Source organism: Strongylocentrotus purpuratus, unplaced genomic scaffold (assembly GCF_000002235.5).
Source record: "Strongylocentrotus purpuratus isolate Spur 01 unplaced genomic scaffold, Spur_5.0 spur5_scaffold_17, whole genome shotgun sequence".
Lineage (NCBI taxonomy): Eukaryota > Metazoa > Echinodermata > Echinoidea > Camarodonta > Strongylocentrotidae > Strongylocentrotus > Strongylocentrotus purpuratus.
Window position 1 is genome coordinate 2588708 of NW_022145602.1, and position 23156 is coordinate 2611863.

The following is a 23156-nucleotide window of genomic DNA, read 5'->3' on the forward strand; positions in this document are numbered from 1 at the left end:
AAATTGATCTATATGTATATAAATATGTGAATATGTTAAAATGTACCATCATTGTAAATATAAACGATTGAAAGAGGAAAATTAAATGAATTGAATTGAATTGAATTGAATTGAATCAAAGAAACCACACTTTCAAATTAAAAAAAACATCTGGAATGATAGCATGGACGTCATTTTGTTCCCTCTTGAAACGCCGAACATGCCGCGATGTATGCAGCTGAAAATACAATGGCGTCTTATTTTGTTTACAAGCGACGGATTCCTTTTTTTTTATCCTTGCATTTTTATCAAAATAATACCATGCACGGGGTTTAGAGTGAGGCAATAGATTAAACATTTTGCCTGAGGGTATTTAAGTAAGAGAAATAACTGAAGAAAAGATGAATGAAACAGGCACTGAAATTGTGTGAGATGTCATGGGACATCGTCATGTTCAAGATGTGACGTCATAATCTCAGCAACGACCGGGGAGCTCTTCAGGTGCTATGTCGGGGCTGTATCTAAGCGTTTTGTAAGTGTTAATAATCATTATTTCGAATGTTTCGAAGCATTGGCTTTTGATAACCTTGGCCAATCAAAGTGTCACCTTTGCAATAATGACATTAAAGGCCCACTGCACTACTTGTAGCTACTTGCTCCCTCTGTATAGAAAACAATGCCTAATCGGTGACCATTGGTCCCCCATGATCCTGTTTTTCTTATGTTATTTGAGAGCTGAGTTGATGAGATAACCACCTGTCCAGTGACCTTGCAGAGTGCTCTAATCCCTCCTGTAAACTAGTACAGATAAGCTTTAAAGTTAGTTTTTTAAATCAATGAACTTTCTCTTTAAGAACCGGCAATCAAAACAGATCAACAAGGCTGCCCATCAATACTTTTGTTCTTCTTTTCTTTTTTCTTTTTTTAAACACAAACCATGGCCATTCGATGTATTTCTTCGTTTAGAAATGGACGAGGCTTAAATTACCCCCGTACAAACTTCATTGATGTTCACCGATAATCTGTTTATAAACATATAAATCAATTTACAACGAATGTAACTAATCCATATTCTGTTTGTTAACATATATATCATAAGTTGATAGATCAATTTACAATGCAGTGTAGCAAAACAGAAGGAAAATTAGATACAGTAGAAACGAATCTTTTTATTCTTGTAATAACATGTCACATAATGCATAACGTAAATAATATAATGTACCATAATGCATCCGAAGATTTAGATATATAAAACATAATATAGCAATTTTCTGATAAATTATAACCCATGCTTACAAAATAGGTAAATGAGGTACATGGAATGCAATGGATAATCGTTTCGCCTACAACTATGACGTAATAGTACCTATAAATGCGACCCCCTTAGGTCGAATACATAAAAGAAATACGGAAAAAATAATAGGGTTGTACACTTATCTTTTATCAAATTCAATAAGGCTTTTTTATTTTATTTTTATTTTGTTGTTACACAGAATTTTGATGTTACCCCTCACCTACTGCAATTATGTTTTTCGTGAACGAAGAGATACTATCTATCATATCTTTATTGTCTAATCTCATGATATGTAAGTTAATACAATTTTCTTCCAAATTGCTAATTAAAAAAAAAATCTACCCGTAAATCTTTATATTCATCACATTTCATAATTATATGGAATTCATCTCCTACTAGATTCATATTGCCGTCTATATAGAATCGTATAAGGGGGCGTTTTTCCTGATCTTTTATATCTTCCCGTTTTATGGGTAATTCAGTTGTGTGCGCTCAGTCGTTGTTTGGTGATATTTTTTCTGAAATTTATATATGGGATAAATACTTGTTTTGCTTGATTGTATTTTTTTATTTTCTGAAGGATCTGAGTTTATTTCCGTTACGGGTATCCCTATCATCAAATAAATCCAGTTTGAATTGTTCATTTTGTTATCTCCTGCGGAATTTCCTGCTTCCCATAGCTAAGGAAACAGCAAGATCATCATGTGAAAGTGAAAGTATGAGACCGTAGCGCTGGTTGTAGTATATAAGATCACGTTGAATGTGGGTCATAATTTCCGTTGACATTAATTGAACGAACATAAATAAAATGCGTTTCTGGATTATATACCATATGTGAACACAAAAATAACCACTTGCGGACATTTATGAACTTTCGAAACATCGGAATTATTATAATTGGGAAGAAACAAAAGAAGAAAACTTGGTATTGGTATGTCCGATTTATGATGACACGTATTTACGTACACGTTTTATGGAATTCACTTGAAGTGATCGTTGTTTGATTTCTCGAATCTGTCGTATTGAAGTCTTTAGAAGTTCCGAAGCTTCAACAAAGGATTCTCCATCTCAGAGGCTATACAGGTAAGCTATACAAACAATTATATACACAAACCTATTTGCCAGTAGAGTTGATTTGATTGTCGCAGAATCCCCCTCCCTCTTTATTGTAATTTATAGGACACACAAATAAATGATTCTGAATGGTGCACTTTTATAATATATAATGAAGTTCAAAGGTTTATTATAAGTTTTGAATGTCTATATAACATAACAAATTAGAATAAGTCGTTCTCTTTGGCGGTAGATGACAATCAAAATAATAACAAAGCATAATAAATGAAATATAGCGTCACACAGTACAATAATCTTATCATAGATCTTGATGTGTTAAAATTTGTATACATCTTTTATTTTATATATTTGTATTGCCCCTCACAAAATGTTCAAACAACTTCCTTCATTTTATTAAGGTATATAATGTATCTGATGTCGATTGTCTGGGAAACATTCTCCCTAGCCCAAGAAAATTTAAAATTCAAACTCAATTCACGCGATTTGGTGAATACTTTTGTCCACATCTTTATCATTTTGGCTTTATTATTGCTCTATAGTTGAAAAGAAAGAGTGTACACATTTTACCGACTGTCCTAAATCCCTGACCATGAGAAAACAAGGACTGAATTTCGAGTTTCCAAACATATGTAATTTGACCGGTCCATTAGACTTAAGCTGAATTTTTACTCGAAACGCGACGGTTTATGAGCGGTACATTGTTTTATGCTTGCCGATATATAAATTATTTTTTGACGCAACTCAACGCGAAGTCATGGCATTTCAATTAAAAAGATATTTTAAACTTTATTGCGGTACAGCACTGCGGTCATGCCGCACCGCAATGCTTGTATGAACGGACTTTCACTTTTGCAAAACTTCCGGCACAGCAACGCTTAGCTATTTATGATGACAGTGGCATAAACGGGAGCGGGGAGAGGGGGGGGGGAGGAGTTTCCATGTCAAGCAAAGTTTGTAAAAATCAGAGAGATTAGAGGAGATATGAAAAAAAAAGTGAAAAATCGGGAAAAATCGGGAAAAATCGGGAAAAAACATTTGACAAAATTGAAAAGGAAATAGGAAGAATCGGGAAGGAAAATAAACACTGGGAAGTCCGTGGCTTGCCCCAGCTGAAAGGTAGGGTGCCTACACGAATTCTAATGGATGATGGTCTAGCCAGGAATTATGGCGATGAGAGCGATAACCTTTAGCCTAAGAGGTAACCATTTGGAACCCTATTCCAAAAGATAAACATTGTAAATGTTTACAACCTTTATTTTCGATCTGTCTCAACCTTCATCTATGACTTATTAAATGGCAATCTTCCTCACTATTTAATTGAATACTGTCAGGTAATAGAGCACAGATATGGCACATAGGGCAAAGAACATGGACAACTGCCTAAATAAAAATCACAGTAATTTTCTTGCATTTGTATAAAAACATACTTTGGCAAACAATGTTGATCTTAATCATGTCTAATGTTATTTATCTTGTGATATATTGTTATATATTATGTTATCATGATTGAAACATTATTTTTTACATGTTCTAATTGTTGTTGTTGATAATCTCAAATTCAAACTAAAATTAAAACTTTGCAGTTGAGTGTGATGGTCTGAAAAGTTTGATAGTCTTTATAAACAAAACTTGAACCGGAGGGATTTTGACTTAATATGCGGGCCTACTTTTAATAAACGGAGTATTAATGCCCTTCTTACTTTCGTCGTGGTCAAGGAATCCACTCAAGGAAACCAGCCACAGACTCCTATTTGACACTTTACCACAAATCCTAAAGCATTAAAAAGACCCTAGCTCTGCCAGTCTCTTGCTGCATCAAACCAGCTCAGTAGAGCCTTTGTAGTATGCCCTGAGCCTTGTCTCACTGCGCAGACACTGTAACGCACAGCGACTGACAAGGCTTTATTTGTGTCTGCAAACTATTAGAGCATCTGCTTAGTACAAGTAGGCCTGCAGTAAAGATGGTAAAGTTTGTTTGCCAGATCATGTTTGGGGACTTTTCCCATATTTTCACAAAGTAAGCCTAGACCGAATACGCGGTAGGTGTTATTTCCTGTTATTTCGAAGTCTCATGATATTTCGTTACTCATCCGGAAACAGAGGTCACCTCAGATAAACTCCGGATCAACAGAGTCTTCGAAAATCCCAGAGATCTATTTAAAAGGTATACATTATATACAACGGAGAGGGGGAGATTTAGAGAGAAAGACGGGGAAGAGAGAAAGACACACCCACACATACATATACATATAAATAATTATGTATATATATATATATACACTGTCGCTCATATAGTTGGAATATTTTTGTTTTACCCCAACTTATGGAATTATTTTGACAATGATTTATTCCTAATAGATCTAGATAATAGTATAAATTCTCAGATTTTATTAAATAATAATTTGCCCATGCCTTAAGCCATTATATATGGCCTTACAGAGGATTCTTTTATGTTGGGGACCGGGGGAAAATTCAATGAATTATTGAAAAAATTATTGAATTTTCTTAGTTTTTTTATTTGTTGGAACTGCCCCCTACCCTAGCCCCCGCTTCGTACACTCATGGTCCAGTGACAAAGCAACGGCCTCGTAACTGTGGGCCCCGAATCAATACCCTGTCGAAGTGCTATATTAGTGCCCTTTTGTGGGGCATTAATCCTCATTACTGTCAGTTATGACTTAAGGGCGTAGGTCCCCTAGTTGATAAGCATACTAGCATACACATGCTTTAGCAGTCACGCAAAACAAACACTGGCAAATTATTATTCAATAAAATCTGAGAATGTATACTATTATCTAGATCTATCAGGAATAAATCATTGTCAAAATAATTCCATAAATTGGGGTAAAACAAAATTTGTCAACTATATCAACGACAGTGTATATATATATATATATATATAGGCTATTTCTGACAATTGGTCCACGAATTGGTATATTACCCAATAAATGGAGAAGAGAAGATAATTTAAGTTTTATTTGGTAACGAATTTTCGACGCACAGTAGGCCTACGTTGCTTGATTATTAGACGCTAAGTAAGTCGACATACTAAAACTGTTGGATTTAAACACCGAATCCTCCATTCTTTAGTTTTTATTATATATGTCTGTTTGTATGTAAATAAAGATTTTCTGTAAAGCAACTTTTACTTTACTTTGATTTTTTGCAGGATTTAGCACACCATTGATCTATCGAAGCCCGCCATCTGACGCCAAAGTTTTGACAATTGTATCAGGATACATCATGTCGGGACTGTGTGGAGGGAAAATGTTTATCTCGACATTATTTCTTGTCGCTGTCACAATGTACAGTGTTAGTGGACAAGGTTAGTTACTGAAACATGTTTGCTATACATGAAAACATAATTGCAATGAGGGGTAATTTTAGATACTATATGTTATAACAAAGTAGTCGTGTACAATCTTATGCTTTTGTTTTAGTTCTCATTTACATATCTCGTATTGCATGACTTATTGTTTATTTAGAAAGGTGTTGTAAATGTTTTATATTATGTTTTATATATCGATTGTTGCATTACATTGTAAAGTGATTATAACTATGTCTATAAACAGAATATTGATGTACATCAATGATGTTTAATAAATACAATACAAATACATGAAGCGATTTCTGATGCTTCCAAGATGTGTGGTTTAAACTCTCTATTGCAGGAAAAATAATTTGAAAAGTGAAATAACTGAACACTGCAAATCCTGATTCAACACGTCCATGACTAAGTCTGCCCTTCATTATTGTTTGAGATGAGAAGATGTTTGTTTCCTTCTATTAGAAAACAAAATGGGAATATGGGAAGGACAAAATAGCATCGAATTATTTGAAATTAAAGGCCCACTGCACTACTTGTAGCTACTTGCGCTCTCTATATAACAAACAATGCCTAATCATTGACCAGTGGTCCCCCATGATCCTCTTTTTCTTATGTTAACTGAGAGCTAAGTTGATGAGATAACCACCTGTCCAGTGACCTTGCAGGGCAGTCTAATCTCTTCTATAAACTACGGCAGATAAGCTTCAAAAGAGTCTAACACCTTACATTACATTCACTACAATAGTCATAGGCCTACGAGGTCCGATATTAAATATTAAATGTGGGGGGGGGGGGGGGGCTGAAACCCGAGAACATGTACAATTTTATATCACAATACAGTTAAATATCACTGTATTTTGTATTCAGGCTACCCTTCGCCTCATATCGGGGAAAATAGGACATTTGTAAATTTCATATCGTATCTATATTGATTATGAAAGTACTATCAATATTTTTTTCTATTCCCCTCCTCTGTCATTATCCTGAGCCTGTCTAACCTTGTAGCCTCATCATGGTCAGATTTGGTGAATTTTCATGGTTCTTATTTTATTCTCCATCAATACTTTATCTCTCTTACAATTCTCATCTGCACAGTTTCTCCTCTCGATTCTCGACCACTAACATTGCTTTTCTTGTTGCTACATGTATGTACGACCCGATACTCCTAAGACCGCCTACTCCTGTCATAAATTTAATGGTAACAGGGCCGTAGGGGAACCCGGGGCAAAGTGGACCCCAAAAATTAGAACAACCAGAACAGGATTACAAAATAAAGTAAAGCAAAACATTTGGTTTACATTTTTACCTTAGGACTACCACTAACAAATGACACTTACAATGTTTCTCAAATAATCAGTTTTATTAAATGATATGAACTTAAAAAAATATTAACAATCCACTTTGCCCCAGGCCCCCCCCCCCCCCCTGGGAAAAACAAACATGTAAAAACACGTAATTTTAAGCTCAAGGGGTGGGGGATGCAAATTTTTAAATTTTCAAGGGCTAAAAAAAAAATGTGCTCACTACCCCCCCCCCCCCCCCTCCCCCCTGAGCGATATTTCGGCCGGCTCGATTTTAAAAATTTCGGGAGCAAAACAAAATCACCTAATTTGTCTCCATGACGAATTCTATGTCTAGATATTTAAATATTTGCAACTAGTGTATGCATATCATGACTTAGAATAATGGTTATGATATTCCACGTTATTCGTCCCTCGCCTTCGTATTTCCGAAGGGTCTGAATGTAAACACAACTGTGAACTAAGGGCGAGGATCATACTGTTCATGCTACTTTAAGCCAGTGGTCTTCTCTTTTCTTCTTCAGAAACTAAGATAATTATCTGTGAGAGGACGACGGGTGAAATCAATTGCGAAGAGGGCCTGATCAACATTGCTACCGCTGTCTACGGACGAAGTGACACCACAACCTGTCCTAACCCACAAGTATCAGACACGTCTTGTGCATCAGACGTAGTGGCTGTTATCGGTTCAAAATGTAACGGCCGATCACAATGCAGCATTACTGCAACGAATGACCTTGCTGGTGATCCGTGCATTGGAACATATAAGTACCTTGAGGTAGCCTACACGTGCGAAGGTTTGTCAGAAATTCGTCCAATTTGAATTGTTTTTCTTTCTTTTTTACAGTTTAGAATAATTAATTAATACATTAGTTATTTATATATTTAAAAAAAATCTAATTAGCTATTAATTTTCTTCAAATTATTGATATTTTTCATATTTTTCATATTTTCTGTCCTCTAGCTGGTGTCTATTATAAATATTTTTCATCACGTGTAGTGCTTTTATCTAATCCATGAACAAGATATTATCTATTTCAAATAATTGTATTTCCATAACTCAATCAAACCATAACAAGAATGCTCACATAAAATTGATATCAATTGACGTTTGCAATTGCAAAGTTAACGTCATTTGATAATAATTTTATAATATAGAAAATGAAATTAATTTGTAATTGTACATTATCAATTGTCTAAAAGTAATCAAAGCATTTAAGATTCAAGATACAAAGGCATAATATTATCATAAATTAAGTCGAATTTCAAAGGACATTGAGAAATCCACTTAAAAGGAGATCTTGTAGAGCATTGTGTGTAGGGATGGAGGCCTTTCCCCACGCACAGTCCAAGACTTCATAACTTTGTTAAAGTAGTAGTAGCATATTTTCATGGGCTAATACGTAAAAAAATGAACACGATAACGTCAGAACACTCGAATACGAAACCTCTATGAATAGCCGGGACAAAAATATGTATCAATATTATATACATTTTCTTTCTTTTTTTGCAGGAGGTCAGGCTACAGTTGGTCCATGTGAAGGCTGTTATACCAATGCTTGTAAGATGAGCTGCGGAAAGAACCTAACTGCTGAAGAGATTCTTGAGATCTTAAGAAACGTCAGTATATTCTTGAATTTCAGGACCATCATTTTGAAACGACGCTGTTAGCAAATAAACATGAAATTGGAAGTGGGATCAAATTGAAAAAGTAATGGAATTGGACTGACAAGGGAATTTAATTATAAATGAAACTGAAATTAAATTGAAATTTAATAAACAACTTTTTATTTAGTTCGTGAGGAAAACCCAAGGTCTATGGTTTAAAAAAAAAAAAAATCGCATTTTTATCATACAAGTTAGTCATATTTGGCTAGCCTTTTCTCTCTCTCTCTCTTTCTCTCTCTCTCTCTCTCGATTTCTCTCTCGCTGTCTTTCCCTTTATCTCTCATTCCTCTGTGTCTCTCTTCCTCTCTCTCTCTCTCTCTCTCTATCTCTGCTGCTCTCTCTTTGTCTCTCTTCTTCTCTGTCTGTCTGTCTCTCTCTCTATTTGATAACATCTGCATTTGATTTCGCAGGTAGAAATCACTTTAGATAACGCAGCAAATGTCGCTGAAGAGTTGGAAAACGTCACAAGCATGGGCCAGAACATCTCTCTAGAGGGGCTCAATGTAGTTGCAGAACTTCTTGAGGATATAAATGAAATAAATTCTACAGAAACAAAGGTGGGTATTTGTTTCGAATTCATTTGGATCTATTTATTCAATCATGGTTAAAGAAACATACCTGTTTCTATCAGCTGAATGCTTAAACTACTCTAGCCGGTATTTCATATGTAGAAGTGCTAATAAACAAGTTTACGGTCCCCTTTTCATTGTCTCATAATGTTTAGTACATTTCTTACATGATAATAGTCTCGATTCAAGTGCTGTCTAGTGATTACTAGGGTTTTCAATGTGATACTTACATAAGTCAATTACAAAGGAAGATCTCAGCATTATTCTGTCACGATGCAATCAAAACTTTTTACTTGTACTCATACTATATTTCATTTTCTTGAACAATAGGTGGCGAAATCTATGGTAGGAATTGTAAATAACATCGCAGCCTTACCTGACGAACAGCTTGGTATGGCCGAGGAAGAGAATAGCTCGCCCAGCCGTGTAGTCTTGGCTCTCGAAGCACAGCTTGCTGTCATAGAAGTGGGAAATGGAAGTAGTCGGTTTGTGGAAACCAATGTTGCTGCTGAGGTAGGGCAGACAGTCTGTACTTTTCAATTGTTTAAGAGAAGTACACATGACATGGGTGTTTTGAAAATGTCCAATATATGTGACATTCTACTTCGGCTGTCATACCACTCAAATGAGGGATTAGGTGTTTGTACAAAATGATTATCAGCTCAATAAACCTTCCTGTGCGCCATGCCTGATAAGAGTTTTGTGAATCTCAACCAATTTAAATAATCTCAAAATCACGTTCAGTAATTGACAAACAAAACAAAACGAAACTTGATCCTTGACCGTAGTGCAAATGGGTACTGAAGAAAAGTGACATATCGAGTTGGATCGTGACGCAAAACGTACTTTGTTCTCTTGTCTTTGTATCCTTTCCCCTCACTACCAGTAACACGAATGGAACAATAACTAGATCCAATGCAAATTTCTTGAAGTAATACGCTGACACAACTTCTTTGATTATGGAATGATTCTTGTAAAGTCAGGCTAGCTTCTAGATCTGTCATGCAATATCACTTTTATCCGATATAATTGCACACTTTCATATTTCCATAATTTGTGTGCCACAAATTTCTTATGTGATGTAAGTTAGAAAAATATTTGATTAATTTTATATTCTACAGATTAGCCGTACATAACTTCATCTGAACAGTAGCGAACCAATTTTAATGGCATGTTTGGGTCCTCCCTTGCAGGGACTGTTTCTGTGACCAGCTGTCGATAATTATCTGTTCATACCTGAACTGGCTATATATTTTAAAAACACTCTCATTCGGTCTTTCCGTTTCAGGTACTTGATGTGACCCCCGAGGACATCAGCCAAGGTTATACTGTCTTCATGGCTGTAACTGATGACGGTGAGAGCATCTCTGACGAAGACTTCAAGGTGGAAAGAGGTGACCTAACGCAAGAGCCAGAAGCCACCCAGGCACAGGCTACACTCTTTATTCCATCGGGTTTAGCGGACAGGTTCTCTGGACGCAGAGGGCGTCTCGTCATCACGACGTATCGCGTGCCATCTATGTTCCAGGATACGGGGATTGCGCAGTTCAACCAAGATGTAGAAGAGAACAATGGACCCTTGAATTCTAGGATCATATCGGCGTCTTTCAATAACGAAAAGGTGGAGGATTTGAGCGAACCAGTCAGGATATCGTTCACTCCTCTAAATCCAGTAAGAAGATATGACAATTAATTTATTGAACTTATAGCGAATACAGAATTGTATCGCGTCACTCAATGGATATATTTACGTTGTAAAATGACACGAAATGATAAGCAGAGAAAACTTAAAGTTGGCAGAAATGGATTGAGGAATTAATAGGTTCATGATAGTAAATACCTATGGTAAAGAGAGAGAGAAAGAGAGAGAGAGAGAAGGAGGTAATGAAATAGAGATGAAGAGGATATGTAAGACAAATCAAGAGAATCTGGTGTAAACCTTGGACTGTGATATCATAGGGTGATTGGCATAAACAATATTTTGCAAATGCAACAAAGAACTTCATAGATCCATCAAAAAAAAAAAACAATTGACAATAACAATGAACTATATTTTACTTCATTTTAGAGAAAAAAATAAATTAATTCGTTTAATTTCTACTTTATCTTTATTTTCAGAATGGGACCAATGCTCAGTGTGTATTCTGGGACTTTGACGACAAAGCCTGGTCTCAACGTGGATGTAACAAGACGAGTAATGACACCAGTGACAGGATCGAATGCGAGTGTAATCATCTGACTAACTTCGGAATTCTCTTGGTACGTGTTAAACTCTTCGTCCGAAATATCTTCATGTAAACTGATTCATTCTTAATCTTTTTACTGAATTGAACAGGCTAAGTCTGCCAGTCAAGAGTTTATGCTAAAACATGTTAACAGGTCTTTGCCTCAAAGGTATAGTGACTAGTGTTTAGCAAATGATTACATCCATAAATACAACCCCAGAAGCTTACATAAACTATACTCTATATTCTTTAAAACTACCGACAGACAAACAAGTCAGAGTAAAATACAGAGGCCAAGTCTTCTGTAATTGATTAACCGATAACAATAACATTTTAAACTCTGTATCACTCTAAAGCTTCAAAACAAATTTATTTTATAAAAAAAAAAAATCATTGTTGAAAAATGCAACTCTCATGGTAGCTCAGCAATGGTCATTGGAATGACCGCTCCCATTTTGATTCACTATCTTTACAGTAAGATATGATTCGTTTGGGGATTTACCCCCACAAGAAACTTTACATTTGTATCCCCTCCCTCCAAGTACTGGTTTATCATCTTATCTCCCCCTTTCTCACTTATTTGCTTTTGTTTAGGTATGTATTCTTTGTATTTTAATAATGTACATTATTTGTATTTGATTGTTTTTGGCTCTATTAAGAGCCATTCATTTGATGGCTCTATTCTTTCTAGGGGTCCAAATTCGTATAATATGTTCATCAGCATTTTGTTCCAATCTTTCATTAGTCTGGGAGCACTGTGATCTATTAGTAAAGGCCCTTGACTCGCTAGTCAATAATCGGGCCGGTTCTTATTTCATATTTGTGTCGCCCACATTTCCTGCAAGCCGCTGAAGATGGCGTACTCAACGATCTCGGACGCCCAGCCTCGGATTTTTTTCCGCTAGGCTTTTCAGAGATCACGTCGTCTTCGGATTGCAGAAAGTAGGCGGAGATCAAGGTGGTGGAGATTTAATATTAAAACTATTAAATCGTCCAGATTCTAGACTATTGACTCACATACGAGAGGTCGTCTCCAAGATTCGATCCTTTCCTGTGCTTCCATCATTGTACAAGGTGCCCAGGGATTTCTTTTGAATACCGGGAAACACTGGGATGATAATAATATTTATTAAACATACAATGTTCTTTTTCCATAGAATAAAATTATGTATTTGATTCTATTTCTTTGATCTAGTTAAAATACTGCTTTTCCTATGTTTAATTCCTCACTCCATCGTATAAAGAATCAGCGTGCAATACTAATGAAGCTACTCGGAGTAAATAAGACCCAATTATTGTTTTATCATTTTTCTTTATTACGCCTATAAGTTCAACGTGAGATTTGAAATTCGAATCCCAAAATAGAGGCTCTTTTTTGTGTTTCAGAATAGATAATAACGTCATGTTTTCTCAGTTAATTTCAAGCCTTCATTTTTTTTTCCGTTATAGGATATCTATGGAGGAGAACAATTATCAGGTGAAGCAGATTTCATCCTCGAGATCGTTAGCTATGTTGGTTGCCTGATTTCAATATTGGGCCTTGTTATGACAATCTTTACATTTGCCACAAACAAGTGAGTACGAATATCCAGTGCCAAATTATTATTGTCTTTATAAATAATAAGAAACCATTTTTGTTCAGCACATGGAGAAGAATTTGAACCCGCGTAATCTCATACAATCGTATTTGTTTCATTTAATTTAGACATCAACATTTGATAAAAAGAAATACATGTCTAAATTGAGGAGACGCGATAGCTCAGTAGGTAGAGGAGTGGTCTTGTAATCCGGTGACCCAGGTTCGAAACCAAGGCGATGCGCTAGTGCCCTTTGGTAAGGCATTAATCCTCATTACCAGGTCCCTCGGAGATGACATAAAGCCGTCGGCCGTCTGGTTGCTTACGTACAAGCATTTATGCTTTCTTAGCAGTCGGGTAAAATAACAACCTCCACATGTTAATACGATGACGATATTATTGTTCGCCTCCAATGTACACTGTTTCGAAAAAAAAGGCTGTCAATGGTATTAAACGTAATGAGAACAGAAATGTGATTATCCTAACCCTAACCGGAACCATAACTGAAACAAATCAAATATTTCTCCCCTGCAAAGAAGTTATTCCAAGTCAACTTGAGACTTCCACATGTTCAATTGAAGGTCATTTTAGAGGATTTAAAGAAATTGTAAATTTGTTCATGAATTTTAGTTATTCTATTATGATAATGCAGCATTCACAGAGTATCTTCTGGTTTTCTTTTTCATCTCTCAGAAAGCTTCGAGACCGGAAACCCAACCAGATTCTCCTATCCCTCTGCTGTGCCTTACTAGGACTCTATGTGGTATTTATAGTCATGATATCAGTGGACACTAAACGGGATGTGACTGAGCTCTCCCCTCTCCCTTGCTCGATCCTGGCTGCATTCCTCCAATATTTCATCCTGGCAGCTATTTTCTGGATGGCCGTTGAGGGCTACAACATGCATAATCTCCTCGTACTGGTCCACCATTACTATTTGCCACGGTCTATGAAGAAAGCTTCGTTGATCGCATGGGGTAAGATTTCATCTGCTCCTTGAATTAATACAAGGGCGTCACTAGAAGGAGGGGATGGAACGTAGGCTTTCCCCCTCCCCTCCCTCGTTCCATATGCAAACATATGAAATAAATGTATCCACAGACTTTGAACGAGAGGGCAGAATATTCATTGTGCGTTGTTCACTGTTTTCCGAGTATTTGGGTTTACTAGATTTTACGAAGATCATGTGTTTGTCCGTTGGGGCGCCGATAAAACGGATTATTATAACATGACTCCACCTACCACCTCTCCTCGCCTGAAAAGTTAATGTAGGAAATTTATTTTTCACACTTATCATGATTGTTGGCAAGGGAATACAATTTAAAGAAGTGCTTGTTTGAAGCCCCTTATATGTAGTAGAACTATTCTGGAGAAATTCCTGAACCCGTTCGCTTATTTCATCTCATTTTAGATATTTCATTCATTTATATTTCTTCAGGGTATCCCATTCAACAAAAGTTGGTCTTTCATAGGGCCCTGAAAATCCATTAAAACAAGAAAAAAAATCATACAATCAAGTAGCATAAACACGTAACCTCATTTTTACACCTTATAAACTAATTCCATGAAATTGTTCAAGCTTAAAAACATAACAGATAACAAGAATCAATGACGAGGCTTGAAAGGATGAGCAAATGTTGATTATATATGTAGGTCACTTGCTGAGAGACGTAAAGGAAAGAAATATAGAAAGAAAGAACGAAAATCATAAAGGAATTAGAAAGACAAAAATAAAGAAGAAAGAAGAAATAAGAGGGAAAAGAAAGGGATAGGAAGAAAAGGACGAATAAAAACTTGACCACTCTCAAATTGTTTGTTCTTTTTGTAGGTTGCCCTTTGTTAATAGTCGGGATTACTGCGGGTGCTTCAAGACAACACTACGCACAGACAGATTTGTAAGTTTCTTCATGCAGAATATCTTTTTTTAACACATCGGGATATTGAAATTCTTCAGTCGTCGAAGGTAGTGCGGGGGGAATTACTTCTGCATTAGAAAGGCAATGGTGTTTTATATCTCAAATGCGATATGTTGTTAACCATATACATATTCATGTAGGTGAATGTTAATTATATGCATGCGTAAAATACTGGATGGTGAAATTATCGATTTCTTATCAAAAATCCTCTAACATTCTGAACACGTATTTGTTTTTTGATTTGTACTGTTGTTACTGTTGTGTTTTATAATCTAATATCACCTGGTTGTGACTGACTGAATTTCGTGTTCTTTGACACTCTGTAAGAGATAACATCCCATTATATTGGCATCATGACTTCACACGATCACAAAGAACTTGAAAGTCAAGTAAAGGGCCATTTCATGAGCCTGTTGTACCGCCTGCGCATATTTTTTTTTACACAACTGTTTAGCCATTTTCGCGAAAACATTCCAAGAAGTGCTCTGGTGAAAGAGTCTAAGTCGTCAGTGCACTATATATGTACAAGCACGTACACCTAGTGAAGGGAAGATAATAGCTATAGGGGAAAACAAGGATAGCGGAGAGGATATAGAGAAGGAAAAACAAGGAAATACATAAGAAAAGAGAAGAGGATAAGTCAAAGGAAGGACATAGAAATAGATAATATTGAAGAGCTAAGAGGATCATAGATCTAGATTAAGGAAAACCAGAGAAGTACATCCGGAAATACATAAAGAAGGAGAAAGGGAATCTATCAGATGAAAACAAAGAAATAGATGACGAAGGAGAAAAGGATAGATTGAAGGAGAAACAAAGAAATACATAAAACAAAAAAGAAAGGTTAGAATAAATGAGAACAAAAGAAATACATAACGAAGGAGAACTGGAGGACAGATTGAAGAAAAAACAAAGAAATATATAACGAAGGAGAAAATAGATTGAAGAGAAAAAAAGAAATACATGACAAAAGAGAAGAGGAAAGATTGAAGGATAACACAGAAATACATCATGAAAGAGAAGAGAGGATAGATTTAACCCGAAACAAATAACGAGTACGTACTCATGTACAGCCAGTGAGGTGTTTTTGGTACAGCTAAATCCAACGAAACTGCCGAGGGTAATGTTAGACTCTGTCTCTAGTCGTTTGCACAGTATCTTTGACTGAAGTGGCTAAACAGTACTGTTGTGTAAAAAAAAAATATGCGCGTACCGCCTATGTAATTTAGGGCCGAAACTCCTTACTCCCTCCACTAAATAGTTGCCACACTCTCACTGCTTTCAAGAGGTGTCTGAAAACACATCTTTTTATAATTTGTTGTAATGTTCCTCTCCGTTTGTAAAGCTTTGTATGATAATGTTCCCTGTTTATGTTTCTTTGTAAGTATTTCTTGTATATGCGCTCAGTATTTAATGAAAAGGGGCTTTCTTATTGTAACATTGTTGTCCTTATTATTTGTTTTAATATTATTATTTACATTATGTGATATGTCAGTGTAATGTCGCACATTTCTAAAGGTGACCCACATTTATCTCAAGTCTTGGTGATCGTGTTATACACTCAATTCAGAAATATAAATCTGTTAAGATGATGTTTTATTACATTTCAATTTTGTGTTATAGTTGCTTCCTTGCATTTTGGCCTGTGATCAGTGGGCTCCTGATACCTATTGGTGTCGTCATGATCTTCAACTTTGTCATCTATGTTCGGGTCCTCATGCGACTAAACAAAACTATGAAAGGACAACACCTGGACAAGACGGAGAAGCGCCAGCGGATTCGACGTTTCCAGAACGCAGTTTGCATCTTGACTCTAATGGGTCTCACGTGGTCTCTTGGTTACCTGAGCATCATACAACCAGCCAGTGCGGTTGTGCAAGGAATCTTCACTGTACTGAACTCTCTTCAGGGGTTTTTCATCTTCATGCTGTATTGCGTTAGACAGCCTCAGGTGCGCATGGCATGGCTTTCCCAGTTCAAATGCTGCTTACCTAAATATTTCACGACGCCCTCTGCGGTCAGTTCCGGTTCTGGACAACCCAGCTCAACGCTCAAGAACAGCTCATCAGACCTGAAGGACGGCCCTTTCCCAACTCGGACTCCAGCGGAAATCCGCCCAGAGACAGGAGGCTAGCTCCGCCGGATAGACTTTCTAGAGCTTCGTATGATAATGGTGGTACAGAGTGGTGCAGATACCATGTAGAACTGATAGATTGTGGATTGGACCAAAGGGTTGTAAAAAATTCAAACATGCAAGTATGTTTTCGATGAATTTTTAGCAGTTTATTCCGACCGCTCTATTAATACATCACTTATTTCTTCTATTACAGATCTTTTTGTAGTTGACTGAATTTTCGTTGATTAGTATTATTCGAACTGTTGGCGGTGGACTTCTAACTGGAGGGTTTTTGTGTAATAGGATTATTCCCCTTTTAACGAGTGAGTGAAGAAGATGCATTTTTTAAACATGTTCATGATATACATTATGATTTTTTCGCATGGTATAATTGGAATGAAGGTAACCTATACGTATGCTGCAAACAGAACAGATAGTTTTATGTTTCACGTGCAAAACGAAAGCATCATTTTATTATACAGATTCAATTGAGAATTTCACCAATTAATTTAACAAATATTATGAATGAAACATAAATAGTAATTTGAGAATGTAAGATTTATATATTAAATTATGGGAGGTAAAACTATAACCCATTGGGAAACAATATTCATGATGCTGCTACCAATGTGGTCCATATTTTCTACCAGGTATTCCCTTTCCCCTTCCATCCTTGATCGAATTATCGTTTCTTCTGCAAAAGAGAATACGGAAGGGCTATATGGCTCCGTGGTAGAGCATTGGTCTCTTAACCGGGAAGTCCCGGGTTTGAAACCAAGTCGATGCGCCAGTGCCCTTTTGTAAGGCATTAATCCTCATTACCAGGGCTTTCGGAGATTACTTAAAGCTGTCTTTTCTTTTCTTTTTACAATGCCATTGATTTCATCAATTTGCTTTCTCTTCTTCTTCTTCTTCTTCTTCTGCCTCTTCTTCTTCCACTTATTTTTTGTTTTCTTTTTCTTCTTCCTTCATTATTTCCTATTCTCTTTATTCTATTTTTCTTTCCTTCTCACATTCACTCTTCGTGTATGTCATTACAATCTCATACTACACTACTCCGTTTTCGTCTCCTATAATACCTTTTTCACATACAAGCTATGCTTTTTATTTAGGCTCCTCACATGTTACATTGTTTTACCTTGCCTGTCAAATCTATATATTTCGAAACTTCGTATATACTTATTTTCCGTACATTATACTTGATTTGAAATCTTTAACTTGTTTTGTGTGTTTAATCTATTCTGACTTAATATAAGCTTGTAAAAAAAATTGAATTGCTTTTCGATGTAAATGTGGAATAAATAAAATTCAAACTTCAAACTACTACATATGCTTTCTAAGTAGTCAGGTAAAACAAACAAATAAGAATAGTCCTTATTGTCAAATTGTGCATGTTTTACATTGCTTTGGTGATCCGAAATGATTGTCTTCATTGAGTAACTAATATGGTTGCGGTTATGATACAGTCCTCCAGAATTTGCGTTATGAATTCGATTTCGGTAGGAAATTGATTGCAGGGAAATCTTCACAGGAGCACCGATTTGACGTACAGCCGTCAACAATGATTAAACAGAGAACGCTTTGATTTTCTTCCTTCTTCCGTTTTGGCTTGACTGTTGGTATGAAGCTAATAAACCAACATGGTAACAATACTGTGATGTTTTTGTGTTTACTAAAATGAATGACCTTGCAACATTACGACGGATTGTCTTGAGTCAATATGTTTATGGTAATGATGTCGCCCACACACACACACACACTCTCTCTCTCTCTCTCTCTATCTCTCTTTTACTGTTTTTATAACCCTTAACTGTCATTCTCTCTCTTTCTCTTTCTCTACTATACACTCACAATTACACGCACACACACACGCGCACACACATACACACACACACACACACTCTCTCTCTATCTCTCTTTTACTGTTTTTATAACCCTTAACTGTCATTCTCTCTCTTTCTCTTTCTCTACTATACACTCACAATTACACGCACACACACACGCGCACACACATACACACACACACACTCTCTCTCTATCTCTCTTTTACTGTTTTTATAACCCTTATTCAGATTCATTCAGATTCAGATTCAGATTCAGATTAATTTTATTGGTCCATTTGGAAATTCATTTGTTGGCGTTACATAGGCACATGAACAATATACAATAGAAAATAATATACGCGAATAGATAATATACAGTAGCAAATGTACAATGACAAATTACAAATTCATATGGAAACATGTACAATGACAAATTCATATGGAAACATGTACAATGACAAATTCATATGGAAACATGTACAATGACAAATTCATATGAAAACATTAAGTCGTTTTTACAAAGTGGAATTATATAAGAAAAGTAAAATAGATAAATAAAAGGACTTCCAACACTATTGAAAATGTACGATTGCGTAGAATTTGGAAGTAGTATTGTTGTTATATTTTATTATTATTATTGTTATCATTATTATCATCATCATTATTATCGTTATCATAATTATTATTGTTACTATTATTATTATTATTATTATTATTATCATCATCATCAACAGTATTTATTGCATGTATCATTCTTTGTCACGGTTTTATAGCTGAATCCTTTCTTCTTTCTTTCCTTCATAAATTAAACGGTATATAACTACAACTTGGAATAACATATGGCATCATAGGGTATTAATTATTTATTTGCTCGTGATACTGGTACATTCGGTTGAAAAGGAAAGGAAAGGAAAGGAAAGGGTACAATGCAAATTGATGACTAGCGAAGTGGCAAGATACAGGCTTATTCAAATTGACTGGAGTTGTTCATTGTATTTACGAATGGAAAGCGGGACAAAGGAATTAAGGAATCGTGAGGTTCGAGCCTTCATTGATCTGTACCGCTTCCCCGATCGCATTAGGGTATAGCAGTGATGAAGGGGGTGGTTAGCATTTTCCAAAATCTGGGATACCTGTTTCAGTATTGTACACACGCATTCCTGTTTCAGATCTGTTACTTCGCCAGTCATCTTGCTAGCATGATTGGATATTCTCTGCAGTTTCTTAAGGTTATCCTTTCTGCACCCACCGTACCAAACCGCACAACTAAAAAGCATTACACTTTCTATTACTGACTTGTAGAATAACATCAGAATGGTTCTGTCTACATGGAACGAATTCAGTTTTCGTAGGAAGTACATTCGTTGTTGAGCCTTTGCATACAGAGATTGGCATTGGTCTTTCCATGAGAGTTCGTTATCAATTATTGTACCAAGGTACTTAAAACTCTTGACACTCTGTATATCCTCTCCTTTAAGCATGATTGGATTTGCTTGACCTTTGTTTGTACGAAAATCGAAAGTCATCTCTTTCGTTTTAGCTATGTTTAGTACCAAGAAATTTTCTTCACACCAATTCTCAAACAAGAATAGCTCCTCCCGATATTGGCGTTCATCGTTGCCTTGGATCATGCCAATGATAGCTGTGTCATCAGCATATTTGACAACTGAGACATTATCATTTGACGAGATACAATCGTTTGTATACATGATAAATAATGGTGCTGACAGCACACAACCCTGGGGGGAACCTGTACTCGTAGTAACGTAATCAGACAGAACATTATGCAATTTTACCCTTTGAATTCTGCCTGTTAGAAAATCATGAAACCAGAGTATTAGAGAGGGTTTTACATTCATAGCGGTAAGCTTATTCATCAAGAGATGGGGCTGTATTGTGTTGAAAGCCGATGAAAAATCGACGAATGTTGTACGAACATAACGACCCAATGTGTCAATATGCTGTGCAACCAAGTGAATTAACAATAACACAGCATCATTAACAGATTTGCGTGGTTGGTAGGCAAATTGTAGAGGATCTATTTCAGGCAGTATCTGTGGGAGAATGTGCTTCTGAAGAATAATGCGTTCAAAACATTTCATCACCAATGAGGTGAGGGATATTGGCCGATAGTCATTGGGTTCAGATGCTTGGGGTGTTTTGGCTGCTGGTATTATTGTCGATGATTTCCAGCACAATGGGACATGGTTTTGGTTCAGAGATTCTTGGAAAAGAGTGACAAAAGGGGTGGCTAATTGCCAGGCACATGTTTTGAGTACTTTCCCACAGATACTGTCCGGTCCCATAGATTTTCTTGGATTAGTCTTTTTGAAGTACCTGACAACATCATTGTACTGACATACAGTGGGTGTATCATTGAACTGTTTCAAAGTATTTACAATCCTATTACTTTCGGCATCAAAACATTTGTCATCAAATCTTGCATAAAACGTATTAAATTCATTGGCTGTATCATAAACAGAGCTAGATTCTGACACTGGTGGAGATTTCTGCTTCTTTTTATAACCTGTCATCGTTTGCATACACTTCCAACCTTCACGTGGATTATTAGATCTGAATTTACTCTCTAATTGTTCTCTATATTTTCCTTTCGCATCAACAATTTCTTTCTGAATGCTAAGATTAATGTCCCTGAGTTCATCATCATTCTGGTGTGAGAAAGCTCTGTTTCTTTGCACAAACAAATCCTTCAAATTCTTCCTGACCCATGGTTTTTGGTTTGGGAAAACCTTTATTTCTTTATCCTTAATGTGTAAATCTTTACAGAACAAGATATAACTGTCAGTCTCTCTCTTTCTCTTTCTCTACTATACACTCACTTTCTCTACTATACACTCACAATTACACGCACACACACACACGCGCACACACACACTATCTATTTCACTCTTATTCCATCTTCACCTTTCCCTTTTCTGTCGCTTTTTCCACCCTTTTTTCTTCCTCCATTCAATTTTCATGTCAATTTTTCTTTTTCGCTGCTCAACATTTATTTCAGTCATAATTGTTCTTCTCCTCACATGGGGTTGAACACCCTAACGACAAAGGCTGGTATCCACAGGGATCCATCGCCCCTATAATTATTCTATGATCGTTGTTCTCTTGTTTCTTGTGTACTCTATCTCTGCCGTCTCTCTCTCTCTCTCTCTCTATCTATCTCTCTCTCTCTGTATCTATCTCTCTGTCTCTCTCTGTGTATCTCTCTCTCTCAATCTATCTCTCTGTCTCTCTCTCTCTATCGTCTCTCTCTCTCTATCTATCTCTCTCTCTATCTCTCTCTCTCTCTCTTTCTCGCAATCGGGGTAGTACTATCCAAAGTTCTTGTAAACGCATAGTCATTGTAAACATTGTTCCATTTTGTGTGTGTTCTCTGTATTCTATATTGTATATAATCAGTATCTTATTTGTTTTTTATGGATTCGAATTGAAATAAAACTTTAAACTTTAAAATCGAAACGCATGCAAAATGTTTTTTTAAAGGAATAGGCTTTTTATATCTAGACTAATATTGTTGCCATGATTTATTTTGGAAAATATTTACTTTCGTATCTATTAATAAGTTTCAGTTGAATTACAACAATTGATATCTCTCACGATTCCTCTTGAAGCCGCCATCGCGTGCTCTAACTTGACAAGGTTTGTTTTTAAGAACAATTGAAATTTCTCCCAGGAAATCTTACATTCAAAGCTTTTGCTCTAAAGGAAGACTGATCAAAATAAATATGTCACAATGTTACAGGAGATGTGAGGTATTTTTCATAATCATGACCGTGTAATGGACCAGTGGTGGCCTGATGATGAAGTCGCTGCCTAGCAAGCAATATATCGTAGGTTAAAATCTGACTTGCTTCCAATAACAAGATCGAGCATGCAATGTTTTTTTTATTGGATGCAAGCCTTTTTTTACAACAGCATGTTACCTAATACAATTTTTTGCATAATTTACACATCAGAGGGAATGGGTGGTATCCTCGAAAGCAGACTAATTTTAGTCCATGGTTTAATCCACCGACTAAGTATGGAATGCCAAGTGTTCATATGAATATATTTTTGAATAATTTAATCTGTCACTAATTAAAACGAAATTAATAACACAATAAATAAACAACAATATAACTATGATATAATTATGTTATCATGGTAATTTAGGGACATATCAAATTATTCAAAAATATATTAATATGGACACTTGGCATTCCATACTTATTTGGTGGATTAAACCATGGACTAAAGTTATTCCGCTTTCGAGACTACCATCCAATGTA

The 23156-nt window shown here is 36.1% G+C and overlaps 1 protein-coding gene across 1 annotated transcript; it reads left to right on the forward strand.

Annotated features, from left to right (window-relative positions):
* The first annotated feature begins 1872 nt into the window (after positions 1–1872).
* On the forward strand, positions 1873–17065 carry LOC115924994 (adhesion G-protein coupled receptor G6-like). The gene is made up of 12 exons (XM_030988100.1): positions 1873–2356; positions 5517–5672; positions 7501–7773; positions 8490–8596; positions 9055–9201; positions 9544–9726; positions 10502–10885; positions 11332–11472; positions 12888–13012; positions 13709–13992; positions 14844–14910; positions 16555–17065. The coding sequence occupies exons 2-12, from the start codon at positions 5591–5593 to the stop codon at positions 17063–17065; spliced, it is 2304 nt and encodes a 767-aa protein (XP_030843960.1). The 5' UTR covers positions 1873–2356; positions 5517–5590.
* The last annotated feature ends 6091 nt before the right edge of the window (positions 17066–23156 follow it).

What these genes read in the sequence shown, in the direction of transcription:
- LOC115924994 (XM_030988100.1), top strand. Translation starts at nt 5,591, where the DNA reads ATGTCGGGACTGTGTGGAGGGAAAATGTTTATCTCGACATTATTTCTT. An exon ending in CGTTCACTCCTCTAAATCCA is followed by an intron (nt 10,886 to 11,331) that starts GTAAGAAGATAT and finishes CTTTATTTTCAG; the next exon opens with AATGGGACCAATGCTCAGTG. An exon ending in CACTACGCACAGACAGATTT is followed by an intron (nt 14,911 to 16,554) that starts GTAAGTTTCTTC and finishes TTTGTGTTATAG; the next exon opens with TTGCTTCCTTGCATTTTGGC.